Below are 22,186 nucleotides of genomic sequence, written 5' to 3'. Positions count from 1 at the left end.
CAATAACATCCTTAATGTTATCAGTTAAAAAAGAATGCAACTGATATATGTTATCTACTTTTAACTGAACGGGTACTCTTTCACTAAGTTCTGCAGCTGTGATACTTTTTGACATTCAACATCTCAGCACGCGAAACGTCGGATAAATTTAAAATTATGTTTAAATAGTTGTAAATTTATAATAATACATAACTTTAATCCGTTCAAAAAAAAGTTTTTTATTTAAATGTATATAAGTTATGTCAATCAAAGACAATACTCGACTCAAAAAGTTTCTCGGCCTCCGAAATGAGAAACTTCCAGCGCTCCCTATCGTGTAGGTAATTCTATCAGTTATTATATAATAAATCAATTAAAAAGCCCATAATTTCCTACTAAAATATATAGACTAAGTGTTTATTAAAACTGGTTGGTTATTAAAAGAGGCAAATAATAACTGAAATATATTAAAATGTTCGTGAACTTTGAGAAACACATGCATAGCCGTTATAGGAGCACAGTGAGACAAAAGAGCGACATTTTGTGTTATTTAGACGACATTGTTGTGAAACCACTCACGTTTAATGTCGCCTTGAAAAGAAGATTCTTTAAAATTCATAAGTTTAATATTTATGTTACACTCGCAAACTACAGTCTGTAGTACTCTTCTTTGTCGTTGAATGAACTCTTATTTTTAAGAGGCAAATTTCTAATGCCACTGCTATTTATCATGAATTGAAGGAGCTTTTAAAAACTGCCAAGCAAGGAAAAATTCCAAAATTCTTTAAACCATTGCCTGAAGATAATAATTATATGTTTAAAACCTTCAATTAAATTGTTCTTTTTCTATTTTTTTCACCTTAGAACTTGTCCCCTATAATCTAATTTAAATTACCATTCCGTATGCACGGTTTCTGTATCCGCGGAATATTTTTTATTTTATTATATTATATTTTATTTATTGGACATATACTCCGCGAATAAAGAGCTTTTGTTGTATTAAAAATTATGCATGTCACATATTCATAAGAATTTTAGAAAAGCTTGGATGGGCCATGGCACAAAATGAGGTGGATCTAACGCCTCGAAGCTAATATATATATAATATAAATAAATAAATTAGTTAAAGATCGGTGTTGGCCAAGTGGCTTCAGCGTGCGACTCTCATCCCTGAGGTCGTAGGTTCGATCCCCGGCTGTGCACCAATGGACTTTCTATGTGCGCATTTTACATTCGCTCTAACGGTGAAGGAAAACATCCTGAGGAAACCGGCTTGCCCTAAACCCAAAAAGTCGACGGCAGAAGAAAGAAAGCTCAACCTACTTGCCTATTGATTAACAAATGATCATGAAATAGATACAGAAATCTGAAGTCTAGACCTAAACAGCTTGTAGCACCATTGATTTAATTCTAAAGATTAACACTGAAATGTTTTACAGTTAACTTATAACCTAATAGGAACTCAGTTAACCTGCTGTCGCATTGTTCTTCTAATTAACGTGTATTGATTGACTCTGGGTTAACTGCGGTTTGAACTACAGCTGAATGTAACTCATTTTGATGATTGCGATTAAACATTAATGATTTTACGTATTTCATTTCATAAATTAAGTTCGGTGGAAGTTGTTCTTTATGCTTTTTTGATTTATTAGACGTTGCTTAAACAGATAACATCACATGAAATTAACCACACTATAACTATATATTAATTTATAATCAACAGACAACCACTACGATCGATAAGTTCTACGCCCTTGATTTGAGAACTGGCAGTAAATGTAAAATTAGAAGCATTAATATGTATTTCTTTAATGACGCATCACAAGTGTACATTGTGTTACCTACGTGAATAAATGATTTTTGAATTTTTGAATTTTGATAGTAATTATAAGAAACGTCTATATCTGATGCGAGCGACGAAGAAGTGAGAGTGACTATTTCTTTTTTGAATGGAATCTGGCCGTTGGCCTGAAGGGCCTATACAGCAGGGCAGCGCAAGGGTGTCTCTTGCGAGACTCGGACCGCGGCTTGGGCCGTCGCAGGGTGGTCAATCGCCTGAAGGGCAAGACCTAACTGCTAACTGGAGTGAGCGAAGTAAGGGTTCACCATTGAAAGCGGTTTTTGATCTGATTGTGTAAGAGAGCGACCACACCCTGCGCCGTGCTTTTTGCAGTATCCCTCACTCTTACGTATCACTTGAGGTTTTTCAGCTTCATATATTTATATGTTCGCAGAGAATTTACAGAAGCGACATTAGTGTTTTTTATATATGCATTGACACGCGTCATCATACCTCTTGCCTCTTTGACTTTTAATTATTCAAACTCTAACTCAGAATATCTTTATTCATGTAGGTAAACAAGTACACTTATGAACGTCGAAAAAGAGGTTAAATTAATTGTAAATTTACCACCAGTTCCCAAATCAAGGGCGTAGAGCGGGCAAGAAGAACTGCCCTGCGATTCTGTAACTCACTGTTAATCCGTGAGTCCACTACGCAGTAACAGCGCTCCCTTCGTCACTGACGTAATTTTTGGAATCTCATGGTATTCTGTTAAGAAATTTTACATTACGTCTTGATAAGTGGAGGGAGGTAACCTAGTGAGTTGTTGTCTATTAATATCGTGACAATTGACTCATTTTATTTTATAAAAAGAGTTAATTGTCAAAATTTTCATCATACATAAACAAAATATTTATACGTTTGAAATAAAATTAATAATATTAAAAAAAAGATAAACTGTGAAAATATCTCTAAGAGTTTATATTTCGTATTTAGCCGACAACTGACCAGCCGTGGTGTATATGAGCGACAGAAACTTAAACATATTAATTATGTTTCAGCACGAAACAAGGGATACCTAACATCTGGATATATTGTACAAAATTTAAGAATATTATCTTAACAAAAAGATTATTATGTCACGCTAAAAGTGATTCTCTCAGCAAATAGTCTAAGGATTCAAACTAAACAGGATGGATAGGTATCTTAAATTTTCAAAATATTACTAAATGCCAATGTTTTCAATATTTTGTTGAGTAATTATAAAATAAAATGGTACCTATCTATAAAGAAGAAAAAATTGTGTTTATATATTTATTCATTTAAGTGTAAGTGCAAGTGTTGGTACTTTTTAGATGCCACAAAACTACTATTGCAACCTTTTTAAGTGATTCAGAGGTCAAACACACAACAACAATATTACCTATGTTTTTACTAACACTCTTAAAAACTGAATTCTATTAAAACTATTTTAGAAATATAATAACTATCATAGTAAATAAATAGGAATAAGCAGTGTCTAGAAAAATAGTTAACAAAGTTTGTTTGTTTGATGGCAAATTTGAAGTCAAATGTAATAGGTTAAATCGAAGCGACATTGTAAAGAATAATTAAATTGTTAGTTAAAAATGTCAAATATAAAAAATATTTTTAGGTTTTCTAACTTCAAATTCCATTCATGAAATATAAGAAGTATTAATTTTAATTGATCAAGTTGAATTTAATTTAATTGTTCAGATTTCAGAACACAAGTATAAATAATCATGTTAGGTATGTTGGATCAAATATATAAGCTTTCAATTGATCAAATTCATACCATTTCAATTGATCAACGTTAATTTTAAATGTTGGAAATGACATTGCCATAACTTATTTAATAAACATAGAAGCCATCAAAAGATAGTTAATCTATTTTAGTTGTTATTATATTGTAGTCAGCACTACACTTTAGCACTAAACATACCCTTTATGGGTCTTGGATTTGTTTCATTAATAAATAATTGTATTTAAAGTACATACTTAGATTTGCTCAAGATTTTTTTTATTCATAGTACTGAATCAATAACTGTGTGCGAAATTACTAAGCTTTGTTACCATAAAACTTTAAATAATATTTGGCTTAGTTATAATATTATCAAACATGTTTTTAAGATACTTTACTTAGAAATACAAAGATATCCTATAAAGTTTTTGTGAGTTTTATGCAAGTTTTTTTATTATTTTCCTTAACTTTACAATAATTAAATTGTTATGCAATATTATTGTGTCAGTACAGGGACCTACCACATCTCCCTATTTACAATTTTAACACATAACTATTGTATTACAGCCATCAGCGGTAGTTGTCAAGAATGAGGAAGAAAATGACCAATTATTGAAATGTTAAGAAGAGATATTATACCGAGACCACAAAACTATTTTGAATGCAGTTTGGACAACTATGATTTTATATGAAAAATTGTATTACCGTGTTAAGATAATTGTGTACTTCATAATAATTTTTTTTGTATCTAATAATATTGTTATATTAATAAAATGATTAATTAAATCTACCACTTATTTAATGACTGCCTATAGAAAACGTAGTAACCGAGTTAAATACATAGCTTAGCCGAAATGAAAAATATATAAGCCATGTTACTTTATAGGTGAATAAAAGAACAATATATTAACTTACACATTTAATTTAATGATTATAGTAAACTTTTAACACACTACAAAATTACTTTCAGTAAAACAAACTTAAGTATAATAAAAACTAATTAAAACCCAGCCTCACATAGAGCTAATCAATAACATCTACTTTATTTTGTAGACAAATATATTTATTTTAATATATTTTCTAATTAGTTTGTAAAAAGTAATAGTTATGAACGATAAATTTAAAAAAGCTTAATAAGTACTTAAACTATCATGTATGTAATGATGGTATTTCATACTTGTGTAAAGCAGAATAATGTTTTTATCCAAAACCTTAATGTTATATCAATATATTTTATAAAAATATAGGAACTGAAATTGTACTGTGTTATCATTTATTATAAATTGAAGGATAAGTAGTCGAAATTCAATAATTTGAAAATGTCTGCATTATTGTGTCTTTTTATATCCAGGGGCCTTGTTGTATGATACAAATGTAATATTCTTCTTCTTCAAAGGCAGAATGTATTTTTCTATCAGAAATTTTGAACATTTGGGGATCTCTGAAATTATTAGATTTATAATTTTAGTATAGTAGAAAAATACAAATAAGTATAGGTATAACAAAATTTACCTATCTTAACTTATTTATCGTTTTCTGTTCGACTTATCTCTGCTGGAGACAAGACATGATCAAGACTGCATCGAAAAATTGGTTCTAGGATCAAAATGATATTTTTAATGCTAAAATAATCAAAATGTTTACCTTAGATAATCTATTTACTAGACTCTTCGTTCATCTCAGTAGCATATGTTCTAGGTTTCGTAACCATATAATTTCTTGAGTATTGGAAAAAAGCGATAGTAACCAACGCCGAGAAACCAAATTTTTTTCGCCGTCTATAGATATTATATTAAGTATTTTTTAATGGTTTACATCATTTATTTCTTGAAATAGAGGTTTAAACTTTAAAAGTGGAAACGGGCCTTCTGTAACAATAACAAAGTTCAATTTCACGAAGATTAATGTTTATATATATAATTTTTTTCGTAAAATAATGCTGTATTGATAAATATTATTTTATAAACTTACCCCAAGATACATATAGATTGTCCTATGTTAGAATATTTTCACATAAAACAAGTTTTAACTTCGCTAAAAATGGCTAACTCACTGGTAAATGACGATTTCAGCGAGGGAAGAGCAACTTTTAATTTGACGTACAAAATGTACATTTAAGTGAGATGAGATGTCAAATGGTATGTATCAGAATACCAAATACCAACAATTTTGGAGCGTAAGTGTAGCAGTGCCAAATTTTAGTTCCAAATGTGAACAATCTCATTTGAGCGGCGCTTTTGTCGCGGTTATTGTTTATCAGAATACCAAATTGTAACATGACACCGAAACGAACGATTTGACAGCAAAAATCAGCGCTGAGGGTGTGTGAAGCGAGTTACAGAATCGCAGGGCTGGCAAGAAACTCTCCGCCACTCTTTTAAATCGCTAAGTTTTGAGTCATACAAATTGTTTGAACTGGAGCAAATCAATAACCAGGATTAGGATTATTTAAGTATTCGTAAAGGGAACGGATGAAATACATATGGAAGTAATATAACGGATATTACGTAATACAGCCTATTAGGCAATCTAATTTGAGATCTTGAGTGTTCTTCCACAAGTCACTGGGGAAATCAAGTACATTGGTCATATTAAATGTTTAATTCCAAAGTTAGTGTGTCAGATAAATGGCATAGCTGTTTCGGTATTTTTCAAGCTAATTAAAATGACAGTGATTTTTTGAAGTTATACTTCTTTAGGCGCGTTATAAAAAATTTATGTGACACAAAATTATCAGAATGAAGTTGCCCACTAACGAGTTCTTTTTAAACCAGCCGGGCGCCGAGCGAGCGCGAGCGAGATGGAAATAAGACTATATATAAGTAAAAAGAAATAGAATGTGCGTGAAGTTAGCTGCTATGCCAAGCATTTTGAATGAACATAATGACCTTTGTAGTACCTTTTAAACAAATAAAGGAGTTTTAATTATTTTTTCAAAGAAATTTAGCAATGCTTTTTCACAAAGACCTATTGTTACTTAGTTAAAAGGTTATGAAACATACCTAGTTATTAAATTGAATTAATAATATAATAAATAATAATAATAATAATTGTTATTAATATTAATTAATTATATTTAAAAAAAATAAAGAAAGCCAAAGAAGTATAACTTCTTACGCGCGTACATAAGTACACTCGCCCTTTTTTATGTATTAGGAGGGAAACGGGTAGGAAAAAACTTAACTTCTATAAAGAAATTAAAGACTATTTATATATTCAGGTTATTCGAGTCATTTACATATTTCTACTTCTACCGTGTTAAGATTATTCCAGTCACGTATCACATTGCTGTATGCAGCATATGTTCAAAAATATTCGAATTTTAAGACAAAATTTCATACAATTTAAACTACTTTCTTTTGCGAATTAAACTTCCCTGGGAGATACAACCTTCAATTGTAAAGAAAGAGTATAGTCCTTACTCAAAAGCCGGTAACGCACCCACTAATTGGGGCAGCGATAACTGCCCTTTTTGGTCGTCCCGTCGCCTTCTTTGCCCCTTTCCAATAAAAAGAATGTACAACAAAATATTACTACAAGAAATTTTTCAATATGCTATTTATATTTCTCGTCTTTTAAATTACACAGTTTGTTAGTAAGTAATAATTATTAAGTATAATGCTGTGTTTGCATGTTAATGTAGAATCAGTTTTATTGATATTCTTGTTCTAACTCAAAATAACATTATTCATTTAGGTAAGTACACTTATGAACGTCAAAAGAAAAGATGTTAAATTGATTTTTCTTATAGCGCCCTTTCGAAGGTTGGTGATCATCATGGCTGGCAATTTTGGATGTCGCGCTTCTGACAACGCTTTTGACCAAACCATTGTCTAAGATTCTTCAACGTGCGTCTGCGGCCAGGTCTCCTTCTACCAGCCACTTTGCTTTTCATTACTTAAAATTAAATAAATAAAATAAAAGGTAAGATATTATTGTTTGTTTCTAGGTATCCCTGTATTATATACGTATATCGTCCCTTCCCTTTCAATACATTTTCATGTATTTAGAGAGCCAGCAGCTTTGCTCCAAATGCGTATATAAAAAAATACCATTAGGAAAAAATAACAAGAACGGCCCACTTTAGTAAAATATAATCTAAATATTAGTGTGTGTATCTGTATGCATGAGAGATTATGTGTGACTCAATACATTATTTTTATTTTATTTTTACATAATCATATGAAATACTTTATTTATTAATTTATTTTATTTATTTTATTTATTTTATTTATTTTATTTATTTTATTTATTTTATTTATTTTATTTATTTTATTTATTTTATTTATTTTATTTATTTTATTTATTTTATTTATTTTATTTATTTTATTTATTTGTTTAACATATAATATTCTATATACTCGAGTCGACCTAGTCTTGAAGTGATAAATAGAATAATATGAACGGCTCGTCGAGTGCCGCTCACAGATGACCTACACTGATACTATTATTATAGGACGTGTTTGTTCTGTCTCTTGTTTAAACATTGGGTTGCCGAGACTTACCAAGTCCCCAAACGCAAACGTTCAGATTTCTGTTTCATTGGTAATATTTTGAAGAAAAAGAAACTGTATATAAATGTTTAATTAAAAAGAAGCAAGAGCAATGCTGGCCTTGTGGTAGTAGGTTCAATCTCCGGCTGTGCACCAATGGACTTTTTTTGAATGTGGGCAATTAACATTGGCTCGAACGGTGAACGAATTGTGAGGAAACCGGCTTGCCTTCGACCCAAAAAGTCGACGGCGTATGTCAGGCACAGAAGGCTGATCACCAACATGCTTATTAGAACAATAAATGATCATGAAACAGATACAGAAATCTGAGGCCCTGACCTAAAAAGGTTGTAACACCATTGATTTATTTATTTAAATATCGGTACATAATAATTTTTACATAACACTTACAATTTATAATTATTATATTGTTGCATAATACGAGTAATTTCCCTTTCATAGGATATACTAAGAAGATGTTTATGATTGGATGTATAAAGTTTTGAATAATTACTGAAAATTTAGATTTTAGCAAGTGGTTAAATTTGATATACATATTGACTTATTACATGTAGAAATAATTGTTTCGCAATTCATTGAGAGTAAACAGAAGAACTCAAGACACCAAAGCTCCACCACTTCCTGTTCTGTGCTACCGCCCACCAATTGCTGGCTTTCAGCTGCAGCAGTTCCTCCACTCTGTCGATCTAGCGGAAGAGAGAGAGAAGAACTCACGATTTTTCGAATATAGAACTTGGATCTACGAAGGTCATTCTAAATAGTTATTACTTAAAATGGATTCCAGCCCACAAACGTAGTATTATTATTTATTTACAGAGCTCTATAAATAAAGACTTCGAAAGAGGTTTATAATTCTACATAATTTCCCTGGCTGTTGCGTGGTTTTATATTAATACACGTTTCTTATACCTAGTGGAAACACAATAGACCGTACAAACAGACCGAAATGTAATTGTAACCATCAATCATTTGACGTTGAGTCATTCAGTGTGGTCACGAAAATAATAGGATCTACACTATTATTATAAAGAGAAAAGTTTTGTTTGTTTGTTTGCATTGAATAGGACTGATTTGAAAAATTCTGAATATAGAATATTTTCAAAAAGCTTGGGGAGGGGTTCTATATGAATGCGGGGTGACAACAGAGCATGTACTACAGTTTTATAGAAGATATTAATAACTACAAGTTCGCGATACCATATCAATAAAAAAATCGATTTGCATTTAAAGGTCTATTACCGGGAAATATGGGCGGGGCATATAGCAAGATACACAGATAAAAGGTGGTCTATTAAGACAACTGTATGGAAAGGACCAAGAGGAAGAACGAGAAGAGGCCGCCCAAAAAAAAGGTGGATAGAAGTAATAGAAGCGGTAGCAGAACGAATGGAGAAAGAGAGCCATAGACAGAGTCAGTTGGAAAAAGCTGGAGGAGGCCTTTACCCGTGAAGGAGTTCCGATCGACGTTAAGTGATACCGCCGCCCATGGACACTCTCAATGCCATTTTCTTGAAGGACCCTAAGTCGAATTGGTTCGGAAATACTTCAGTGGGCAGCTGGTTCCACAAAGTGGTGGTGCGCGGCAAAAACTGCCTTGAAAAAGGCTCAGTTCTGAAACGGCGGACGTCGCTGTGATACGGGTGGAATTTCGTATTCTGCCTCGACGTCCGATGATGAAACTCAGCTGCAGGTATTAATCCGAAAAACCGAATCCAAAAGTCCGAACCCACGCATTACAGCTGATATGGAAATGTGCAGCCCACATTGCTTCTGAGGGAGAAGTATACTCTTTCTTTAAACAAATGGATTTCGTATCGGAGGGAAGATCCCCAATGGAAGTCGTTTCCACAGTTTGCTAGTTCGAAAACGTGTCTTGTGAAGGACCGTAGAATACTTCCAGCCATCAAGGTGATGAAATTGTGAATTAAAAAAAATTATCTCAATATATAACTGAATACATACAGTGTAACAGACGTGTTTAGTAAATTTATATTTTCCAATGTCATTCACGTGAACTTTCATGAATAATAAATTGAAATTCATTAATGTTATTGATAGTGGCAGTATATGTGCAATAAGATAGTAAATAACGTATAAAATCTTCCTCGATCATATAATAAATATATTTTTTAATATATTAGGCTTTCGTGGCTCTACAGCCTCCCTCACAAAGAACTTTACGTCGCTTTGAACAAATCGTTCATACACTTAGCTATTGTCTGCGCAGCGGTTAGTTTCACTTCGTTATCAACTGAAATAGCTATTTCTATTCTTAATTCAATGGAGAATTTTAGCCAAAGAATAATTTTTTTTTATTAATGGGTTAATTTTTAACAGCACAATTATTCTTGATTCATATTTAAATATTATTAATCCTCTTGATCTGAATAATATAAAATAAAATAAAATAATTCAAATACACCGGGTATTTGAATTATTTTAACTTAATGACATTTCCTCTCTTTCTGTGTTCTCTTAAGTACTAAGTCAAAACAGAGCAAATAAATTTAGTTAATTAAATCTTCTAGTAAATATGGACTTAAGTGAAGGTTTTAAATTCAACGAAGAGCGGTTCCAATCGTCGACGACCAATCCCTTTTTGAGCGGCTTGATCCCTTGGCGTCTCACTGCATCTTCTAACGCGTTATTTACCATGGAGAGTGTTCAGAGGAGTTGTTCGGACCTGCAGCTGAGTTTGATAATCGGACGTCAAGGCAGAATGCAATATACAATCCGTATCACCTCGACTTCCGTCGTTCCACAACTGAGCGTTTTCTAAGGCAGTTTTTGCAGCGCACCACCATTTTGTGGAACCAGCTGCCCACTGAAGTATTTCCGAACCAATTCGACTTATGGTCCTTCAAGAAAAGAGCGTAGAAGACCGGCAAAGCACTCGCGTATTCTTCTATTTCTCTGGTATTGAGAGAGGAATTTTCTTAATGACTTTACTTCCCCATGACTTAGCATCGCTCATGGTCATCCTGAGTTCTAACCGAGGCGAAATATATATTGTTTCAGAACTTAAGTTTACATAAATAGTAATGTCATGGGCTTAGAAATGTGTCTGTCTGTGTTCCGGTTGCGGGAGAGTGTGATTCCAAAGTGAAAATTGTATTTTTATTTATTTTTAGAAGAAAGTTCACACGAGCAAGGAAAAGGTAAACATTAAGGTTTAATAACAGTCAATCAAATTAATATACATAGAGCAGTGTTGGCCTAGTGGCTTCAGAGTACGACTCTAACACTTGAGGTCGTAGATTCGATCCCCGGCTCTGCACCAATGGACTTACTGTCTATATGCGCATTTCACATTCACTCGAACGGTGAAGGAAAACATCTTGAGGAAACCGGCTGGCCTCACACCCAAAAAGTCGGCGTGTGTCAGGCACAGGAGGCTGATCACCTACTTACCTATTAGATTGACAAATGATCATCAAACAGTTACAGAATCTGAAGCCAAGACCTAAAAGGTAGCGCACTGGTTATTATTATTTGATATGTACATGATATATCAGCAATAAATATAATATCTACGTGAATATTGTTACAAAAGATATTTTTTTATTTTTTTATTTTTTATTTATTTTTAAAAAATAAACTTACCCATTGTAAATTCCGCCGTGGTGAAGCCTTTTTTGAACCTTCAGGTAACACTTCACACTAACACTATGAAAAATAATTGATGAAAAGTGAATAAAGATAACTTAAATAAATATGGTCTATGGTAAACTTTGATTTTGGTCTCTTTGGAGTAAAGACTCTTGGGCCGTTGGGTTCACGTGTACAGACGCTGTTTAAAGATTTGCCTTAGATTTCTATTTCATGATCATCATTTGTTAATCTAACAGGCAAGTAGGTGATCAACCCGTGCGAACATTTCGAGTTTGTGGGTTTAAGTAAGCTTCCTCGCGATATTTTCTTTCACCGTTCGAGCGAATGTTATATGCCCAAATAGACAGAAAGTCCATTGGTGATCAGCCGAGGATCGAACCTACGACTTCAGGTATGAGTGCCGCACGCTGAAGCCACTAGGCCAAAACTGCTCATTTAAAATATGAAATAAATTAAACAAAACAATAAATAATAAAAAACAACTAATTTTCTATAACAAGTTAGTAACGGCATATTTTGCCGGCACTATTTTGTCATTAATCGAGAGGGTTTTTAATAGTATATGTTTTAGTGTTCACTGTTCCATGGGGCAGCCAGGTTATGGTATGATAATTTATTCTATTAATATATAATATAGTCTATTTTTCGGAAAATAGGAAGAAGTTAGCGATGCACGGTTGGGTCTCGAAGACACTACTTTTGAGTAAAGAAAGCTAGCCTAACCATAAATCTCAATATTACTATGTTTATGATAAAAACTAATTAAATCGTTGATTAAATCGTTCCAATAAGCGTAATTCATGGTTATGTGAAATCAATAAGGTTTTGTACACACGAATGGTTCAAATCTCTAAATATCAACACATTCTTTCGTTTTACATGGTTCTGGTAATGTGAAGAAATTGTACCTTTATTTGGGTTTTAATAACCTCAAATATGTTTTACAAAAGGAATCCACGTTATAATGTTCTACGCTGTCTCGATCTCTGATAATCTCCATTGAGACTGGCGTAAGTAAGAATGTATCATTATCATCAGTCTCTTTTTTTGGTCCATTCCTGGATGTAGGCCTCCTCCATTTTTCTCCAGTACGCCCTGCATTAAACTCTCCTTGACGATGTCGTGAATCCACCATCTGGCCAGATAAGCTTGGTCTGATGGACTTGGCATCACCCGGTTGGAGGAGATGTTAGTATTAATGCAACAGGACCTGCAGCTGAGTTTGACTATCGGACGTCGAGGCAGAATACGAAATTCCACCCGTCGACGTCCGTCGTTCCACAACTAAGCGTTATTTAAGGCAGTTTTTGCTGCCACTATGTGGAACCAGCTGCCGAAGTATTTCCAAACCATTTCGACTCCAAGAATAAGCGTACCAATTCTCCAGAGTAATAACTCCTCTCATAACTCCTCCTTTCTTGGCTAGTCCTTTAAGGTCTCTACAGTTAGGCTATGGAATTCACTTCCCGTCCCTATTCCCTTAGCTCCTTTTTTATCTTCTGTATCTTTAAATTTCTTCTGTACAAACATTACCTGTTCACATCGTATCCCTAACTTTAATAATACCTACTAACTGACGTGAGACTGATCTTAAAATAAATTATTATGATTCATGTGCTCTTTTTACATTTTATTTTTCATGTGTCCTTTATTAATTAAGTTTGTTTTTTTCTTAATAACTATATGTAATACGTATTTTTGCACTTATTGTCTACCTCATCTAATTTAATACTTTTTTCTTTTCTCACAGTGGTTGCCTGGAAGAGATCGCTCGATAAGGCCGCCAGTTGCCCTCCTTTATATTTAATTATGTTAAATTTTTATATTGTAATGCAACGAAGTGTAAGTAATTAAGATAGTATGACAATGAAATTTCTTTGGATTAGTATTCCTTGGTGCTAAAAATCACGCAATTAAATAATATGCACAAATCCTATTCAAATTCAGTAAATCCCTAATTTACATTGCAATCAGTGTGTATACGCCCTGGGGATACCAAATGTGCAGATTATGGAATTGGAGTGTTGCCAGCGCGATCATATTGAAACTCGACCAATAGAGATAAAGCTTATATTTGCATTTGGGAGGATTGTCGCATTGTTTAGCCTTTTCGATTTTAAAATACGAATTTAATAAAAAGATATTGAACACTTAACAAGTATTTGACTTAAATATTTAACCGAATCTTTGATTGAATACAGCCTAATCATGGCGTCTTTTTAGTTGTATATATTTGTATGTATCTCAGTAGAGCAGTGTTGGCCTAGTGGCTTCAGCATGTGACTCTCATCCCTGAGGTGGTAGGTGCAACAATGGACTTTCTTTCTATGTGCGCATTTAACATTCGCTCGAACGGTGAAGGAAAACATCGTGAGGAAACCGGCTGATCTCCTACTCGACATTATTGACAAATTATCATGAAAGAGATACAGATATTTGAGGTTAAAGAAGAGTTAAAGAGGTTGGAGCGCTACTGTTTTTTTTAAATGAATCTTTGTTGAGTTCACACTTTGTTGAGTTCATTTTTATATAAATAAAAATGAATCGCAAAATATATTGCCTAGCGCGAAAATTGAACTTGCACTAAGTATTTTTTTCTTATTACTTGAACTCTGTGGAAGACTTTTTTTGGAAAAATTGCATGGTATAATCTAAAAACAGGTTTTAGGCAGAATAAAGCCTAAATATCGACTAAAACTTAGTACTTTTGTATCGCATATATATATTTAGATTAAATATTTTTCTTTTCTTTAACTGCCCTATATCTTAAATGAGTTAGAAAGTCGGGCATTCATTTTTGCTTTTTTATAGAACAGGGGGAAAACGGCCAGGAGGTTAATCTGGTGTTAAGTGATACCTCCGCCCTCACATTGTCAGAAGGCTCGCAAGTAGCTGGCCTTTTAAGAATTGGTACGCTCTCTTCTTGAAGGACCCTAAGTCGAATTGGTTTGGAAATACATAGCGCCTTTATAACAATACTAGCTGATGCCCGCGACTTCGTCTGCGCAGGATTAGTATTTCGAGTACCTTATATTAGCATGGCGTAGAAAAAACTACTAAGATAAACATTTCCATCATTACAAATGTGTAACTCTAGCGGTTTTGGCAGCGCACGCCAGGATAGCTCGGAGATGATCAGATCTTTCTATTTACTTGATATTTTGGACAATTCACATAAAATCTTTATAAATTGTAGCCTAGTTATTATTCTGATGTATAAACTACATTATTGTAAAGTATCATTACAATCCATTCAGTAGTTTTTACGTTAAAGAGTAACAAACAGTAAGGGAGTCATTCTTAGTTCTAAGTATCGAACCCCTTCCAGGCTGTTTCTATACGCAACATACTGCATATTTAACGACCGTACTATTTTGTAAAATACGCCTCGTAAACTGTTAAGTTTTGAAACGTAAAATAATGAGTTCGTGCGTGAAAATAAAAGTCATTATACGATACATTTAAGTAGCAATAACTAGAATAAACATTTATTACGTTGTTCAATTAAACTAAAACATAAAACTCTCGAAACAAAGCGATAAAACTATACGACGGTATTTGCATAATTTTATTATAATAACTTAATTCTGTTTAAACCATTCTATGTAGTTAAATAATATATCTTGTTATTCAATTGTATTTAACTTTTGTTTAGAAAGAAAAAGTGAGCCGTGTTGGCCTAGTGGCTTCAGCGTGCGACTCTCAACCCTGAGGTCGTAGGTTCGATCCCCAGCACCAATGGACTTTCTTTCTATGTGCGCATTTGACATTCGCTGGAACGGTGAAGATAACATCGTAAGGAAACCTTGCCTTACAGCCGAAATCTCGACATGTGCCAAGCACAGGAGGCTGATCACCTACTTGCCTATTCGATAAAAAAAAATGATCATGAAACAGATTCAGAAATCTGAGGCTCAGACCTAAAGAGGTTGTAGTGCCACTGTTTTTTCTTATTTCATTTTAGAAAGAAAATAGTTATATTTACGTATATACTCAAATAGTACTGATGAAGCAAATCCCCAAAACAATGCTACATTGTCAACAAAAGCTATATTTATATCCAATTATTGAAAAAGATTTTAGCCGTGCGATGGGGTTGGAATTTTGCCCTTTTTGTTCATAAACTAACTGTAAATGTAGTTATAGTATTGACAAAGCGTAGCCATGACTCTACGTCCTTTTTGTTAAAAAATAGAACCCCCGCAAAGCTCGCTTGTATGATAAAAACATTGCTTGCAGATCGGTCCATCAATGAAACAAATCTATATATATATAAAAATTATGTTGGTTTGTGTACGCTTCAAAAACTCAAAAAGTTCTGCACCGATCGAGCTGAAATTTTAGCATCAAGGATTGTTTTTATCCATTTTTTCGTTTTTTTTTTCCACAAGTATTGCAAAATTAAACTTATATGAAATGTTTTCTTTGTTTTGTTTTCCATTTCTCAACCATTCAATTACAATGTGCCACAGTTGTATATAAAAAAGTTTGAAATCTAATTTCAAAATATGGTTAAGGGTTGTATGTTATGAGACGAAAATTCAAATAATCTGTCCCTTTTTGTTTTCTAATTATGAAAGCAATAAACGTATAAAGGAATTTATAATTAAAACCACGGACACAATTTTAATAACAAAGTGTTTATCGCTTACGTATACACGTTGTTATTACAACACTTTATCTGCGGACATGCGACTGTTTTAATCTGTTTTGACCGAATTTTGATAGCTCAATTGGCCTGATTATTTATTGTAAAAGTTTTTGAATAACGATAACGAAGCTCAATATTTGATTTCGTGAATACTTACTTCAATTGCAAAATGCGTGTTGTACACAAGTTAAAAAAATTGTAATTGAAAAAGAAATGTTATGGAATTTACTATTAAGTATCTTATGGAAGAGCTGGGAACCCTGCCTTGAGATTCTGTAACTCACACAGCGGTCTTCACAGCGGCGGTCGCGCTCAAATCAGTCGTAAAGCAGTCATTTTATGATTTGGCATTCTGATAAGGAGGGCGCTTGTAGTTTATTGTTTGTTTTTGTTGAGGTACAAAATCGCAAGGCTGCACAGGTATTTTATGCTTAGAAGGGTTCCCAAATCTTACACATTATAATGAATTGTTTATAATTTATAAAAAGATTTCTATATATTTATTTAAATAAAACTCTATAAGGGACTTTCGGGAGGAATTTAATAATTTAGTTGACGTTTAAAATGCTAATTAGTCGTATTATTTAATCATTAACAACAGAATATGAAGAATGAAAAATATAGCAACATGTATGAGTAGAGCTGCAAAACACATTTTGAAACACCAGTTATATATGTATCGAGAACTCTTTATACAGAGTAACATTATAACAATTAACAATAAAAAATATCAGTGGCACGACAACCTTTTTAGGTCTGGGCCTCAGAGTTCTGTATATGTTTCATGATCATTTGTCAATCTAATAGGGTAGTAGGTGGCCTCCCGTGCCTGACACACGCCGTCGACTTTTTGGGTCTAGTGCAAGCCGGTTTCTTCACGATGTTTTCCTTCGCCGTTTGCGCGAATGTTAAATGCGAACATAGACAAAAAGTCTATTGGTGCACAGCCGGATCGAACCTGCGATCCCAGAGATGACAGTCGCACGCTACAGCCAGTAGGCCAATACTTTATAATTAACAATTCAATAGCAATTAATAATATCCGAAATTAATTAAAGCATACAAATAAATTTAAAGGCAATTAATTAGCCTAACATAAATTCTATTTCATAATTTACTTTAAACGAATGAAAACCAACGTTAAAATATTTCAAAGCTTTATAAATCTGAAAGATTAAAATAAAAATGTACTCTCATAATGTTACGATCCTTGAAAACGTGAATTGCGAATGGCGGTTGACTGAATTTAATTATGAATTTGTATGCGAATGAAAGGTTTTAACAGTAATTAATATTACTTGGTTTAACCGACGCTAATAGAAGTAATCTGGAGTCCACAGTATTATAACGAGATTTTCCCGTTAGTTTTCACTCGGCTTGTGGCTTTTCCATAGCCTTATCGATTATGATTACTAGATCATATTTTTATCTATATCAATTTCCCCTCTACCTCGTAATTAGCTACCATATATTATAACTAGCTGACCCGGCAAACGTCGTTTTACCATGTATATTATTTCTAGGAAACATTTTTTTATTTCACTAAAAATAACTATAATAAAAAAGGGGTTGATCGTAGAGGGGTGACAATTAAGGGTTGTATGTATTTTTGTATGATGTATGCATAAAACATAAAAACAAAAAGTTTTGTCTAAAAAATAAAGATTTAGGGGTGGGGACCACCCTTAATATTTAGGGATGAAAAATGGATGTTGTATGATTCTCAGACTTACGGTGTATGCATAAAAAATTTCATTAGAATCGGTTGAGCCGTTTCGGAGGAGTATGGGAACGAACATTGTGATACGAGAATTTTATACATTAGATACTTATTACTATGACTTTTCCGCTTCACACAGTCGCTAAGCGGGGGTCATAGAGGCCGAATGGCCCCGCTTAGCGACTGAGCTGATGGGTTACCCAAACCATCAAACCAGTTTGTCTGTTCCAGTGTCTCTGTGCATGGACCGCCATGACGCATTAACCTTAGGGTTAACGCCGAAGCACGTCTCCGTTTAGATTAATAAAATGTGAAATGGGTTATTGTAAGTGAAGTGATAACACTATAAATTAAAAAAATTCAATCAGTATTTGAATTTTTTTTGTTTTGTTAAAATCGATAATAATCGATTAATGCGACCAAATTAATACGGCTTAAACGTCGGAACATAGCTATATGCCAATGATATTTTAGTTCCATGTAGCATTTTAACATTATCATTTTAAGGAATGTTCTGCCAATATTTATGTTTAAAGTCTTAAAAAATATTGAAAATAAATGATTATTTTAGTCAGTACATTTATAAGTGTTTTTTTTTTTTGTTAATTTTATATGCACTTCTTTTCTACCATTAGTAGGTATTTAAGAGAGGAGACTGATAGATTGCTATATTTGAAGGAACCGATGGGAAATATCGAAACGTGATGAACCATGGAAATACACTCAGATTCAGCGAATGCCGGAGCAAAAAAGGCATGTATCGAAGAGGACTTAGGAGTGATGGGAATATGTCATCTGGAAGAGAGTCACCAAGGATTTAAACCAGTGAAGGATTATTGTAGTAGAGGCTAACACCTATAAAGCAGTTTTAGCGCCACTGAATTATGAAGAATTCAAATACGCCTTTCCTTATCACAATTGCACAATCATGAATCGTTACCGAACATAATTGTTTTTCAATTTATAATACGAGCATTGCTTAGTACCGGACATATATTATGACATATTTATGACAGTTCATATTAGACATATATTTAGCCATCGCAATATTAAAATACAAAATAATCGTTAAATTGAATAGTTATTAGATGGCAATCTCACAAATAATCAATCTCTGAAAAATATTCTGATAGCCTCGATAAAGTAATGAAATATATTCGTATATTTCGCTATAAATGCGCAAACTGTAAAAATAAATGTAAACAATTTATATTCCAAACGAGAACGAGAGAGAATCAGCCAATTAGCACTTCATTACATTCAACAAAGTTATCGATTCAATACGGAAGGGTTGGAAATAAATGAGAATGGTGTCAACATCTTAACGTCTTTTTTAAAATCTTTTTTTTGTAGAACAGTGAGCAAACGGGCAGGAGGCTCACCTGATGTTAAGTGATGGACACTCTCAATGCCAGAGGGCTCGTCAGTACGGTGCCGGTTAAGAATTGGTACGCTCTTTTCTCTTTTCTTGAAGGAAAGTTATTTAGGGCAGCCTGTGCAATGTGCATCCACCGACTGTTCTTTATATTTTTTTTAGGTTTTAGGTTTACTTTATTTGGTTTACATTGATTATCAAATATGAGTGAAAACTCGGTAAAATGGAACGACAAAGAGCATTTTATTCGTCGCCAAAAATGTATTGTCTTCGTAGGGTTTGGTTATTGGGATGCAGATAGGAGATCGATCGACTGCGACGGCCTTATGTCAGATTGTTATCAATCTGAGATTGTGGATTAATTATTGGGTTCGGGCGTAAATTAAACCGTACAAATAACATTAAAATATACATGTGTATGTTTAAAACATAACAAACAGTTTTTTTAATTATTTAAAAAACTGGTGGAAGTTAAAATCTGTTAAAATAATTAACTGTTGAAATCGAGCTTTCGTCAACTGTCATTTTCATACAAAGGTCTATCCACAGACACCGATACGACATCCCATGGATAGCTTGTATCGGCAGATGGTTATCAATCCGTCGATTGGTTATTGACACACTTGTTACAACATTCGGATAAGATTACTATCTCAGATGGTGGATTATGTATTGAGATAGGTTATTGGGTTTGGGCGTTAATAGTCTTTAAATATAGTTATATAATCTCAATTATAGAATAAGTCCTTATTCATACAAAAACATGAATATTTTTAAGTCAACGGTAATAGACATATATATCGAAGACATGGGGAGAAATTGGTGGTGCCAAAAATTAGTCTGAGATTATATAAGAAAAACACCTTTTGTGTGGCTTATAATAATTTATCAATAATATTCAAAGATCTCCCTCCAAAAACTTAAAAATCGACTTAATGTACTTACTACTTTTGGAAAAAAATATTATTCTAATAATGATTATTTGCGAGAAACATTATAATTAATATTAATTTGATAACATTATAATATACTTTAATAATGTGATGATGTTGTATTAAAATAATATAAGAATTGACTTTAATAGTTCATAAAGTAATTTCTATATTACCGTTTAAGACAAATTTGCACGCCATTATGTGTGGCAGAATATTCAAAGTTTAGATTGTACCACCATCATATTTTTGTACCATATTCTTGTAAATAAATTATTATTATTAGGATATGTTATGTATACTTGTACCTAACTAACTGTATGTTATTATCTAGATTGCCAAACTAAACGCTTACGAGCTATCATTATGATCTAGTTAAAATCGATAATAATGATTTATAGTTGCGTAAATAAAAACGTTTAAAAAAACATTTTTACAAGCATGAAATGTGGTGTGAATGCAGAGGCGATCCAACTTCTTGATACAACAGGAATAAGAGGCCTAAAAAGAACCTAAACCTTTTGAGCTAATAAACCTAGGGTAGTGAACATAAGTGCAAGTGCGGTATCTCGGACACAAGAACATAGTGTCAAAACAAAAAGTGTTAGAACACTAAGACTGTTAATGCACAGTTTAAGCTATTCACTAGTATTGTAGAAAATTAAGTCAAATTAATATTACATATTAGCCATAATTATTTTATAGACCTGTAAAGTCTATATCTTTTGTAAACTTTATTCTTTAAAAAAAACAAGCATGAAATAGAATTTGACCTCATGAGATACAAAGAGATATTTTTTATAACATACTGTAATTTTATAATAAAAGGAATCCATTGTTTTTTTTTGAATTAATGTTATCTAGAGGGTCCTAAATCTACATGCCACGTTTTTATTAGTTTTACTTTAAAACTTAAAATAAGTTAGTATTGATTTTTTTATTATTTCTGTTGAATTAGTACCAAAATAAGTTCTGAATCTAAGTCAACATGTCACCTAATTTCTTCCCTGCATACAAACCAAAATACATTCAACTGTTGTTAAAAAAAAAACATGTCATCTTTGCCCATACTAAATGCGTTATGTGACTAACAAAAATGATATGAAATATACAAAATATTACGTGTGTATGTATGTCGTGTTCGTGAACAGGTGGTTTTCTAAGATCGGGAGCGAATGGGCGCTCAACGCGACGGCTTCCGAGCGACTAAAACCTGAAGGCTGAGTCCCGGGATGCCTGGCTGTGTGGGGTGACCATTAAACCGCATAAAGAAATATGAGATATAATGGAGTGTTTGTCAAATCCTAATTTAGGTACTATTTCATGATCAAACCAGAGGTTGGGTTCGTAAGCGATTTTGAAAGCATATAGTAAGTTTTACTAACCTTATAGATTAAAAATGGTAGGAAACATACTTTTAATTAATAAAAAACTGATTAGACAATATCAGTCTTACTAATAAACATTTATGCACATCGTATAATATATTCCTGAATTGACAAGTTTGATGTATACGGCTGTTATAACAAGTGTCTGGTTTGTATGAAGACTTGTACAATACTTATACGCAGAGGCCTAGTTTAACGGGCGTATAAGACAAAAATGGCGTCATTTGATCTGATATCGCGTTTGACAGGTATTTGTGTTTGTTGAAACTGGATTTTCTTTATCAAATGGAAGATTTAGATAATATTGATATGCAGCTCATACATACGATTGAAGATTTGCCGTCTCCGAGGAAAGTCAAAACATACTAAACTCGGTACAATCCGTTATTATTTTCGGATGGCGATTTTCAAAGGAGTATGTTAGAAGATCTGTGACATAGTGCGAGCTGATGTCGAAAAGAGTAATAGAG

At 33.0% G+C, this 22,186-nt stretch overlaps 1 protein-coding gene across 1 annotated transcript in view; it reads right to left on the bottom strand.

Annotated features, from left to right (window-relative positions):
• LOC125061577 (Kv channel-interacting protein 4-like) overlaps window positions 1–21,559 on the bottom strand; it is a 39,199-nt gene extending 17,640 nt beyond the window's left edge. Inside the window, exons 1-2 of the mRNA XM_047667055.1 lie at window positions 21,451–21,559; window positions 11,642–11,704 (exon numbers count right to left, since the gene is read on the bottom strand). Of these exons, the coding sequence (XP_047523011.1) occupies window positions 11,642–11,645 (4 nt within the window). The 5' untranslated portion in view covers window positions 11,646–11,704; window positions 21,451–21,559. The remainder of the gene's footprint in view (window positions 1–11,641; window positions 11,705–21,450) is intronic.
• Window positions 21,560–22,186: the final 627 nt, after the last annotated feature.

Source organism: Pieris napi, chromosome 23 (genome assembly GCF_905475465.1).
Source record: "Pieris napi chromosome 23, ilPieNapi1.2, whole genome shotgun sequence".
In the NCBI taxonomy this organism is placed as follows: Eukaryota; Metazoa; Arthropoda; class Insecta; order Lepidoptera; family Pieridae; genus Pieris; species Pieris napi.
Note: the sequence above shows the minus strand (reverse complement) of the source record. Positions and strands in the feature narration are given on the sequence as shown.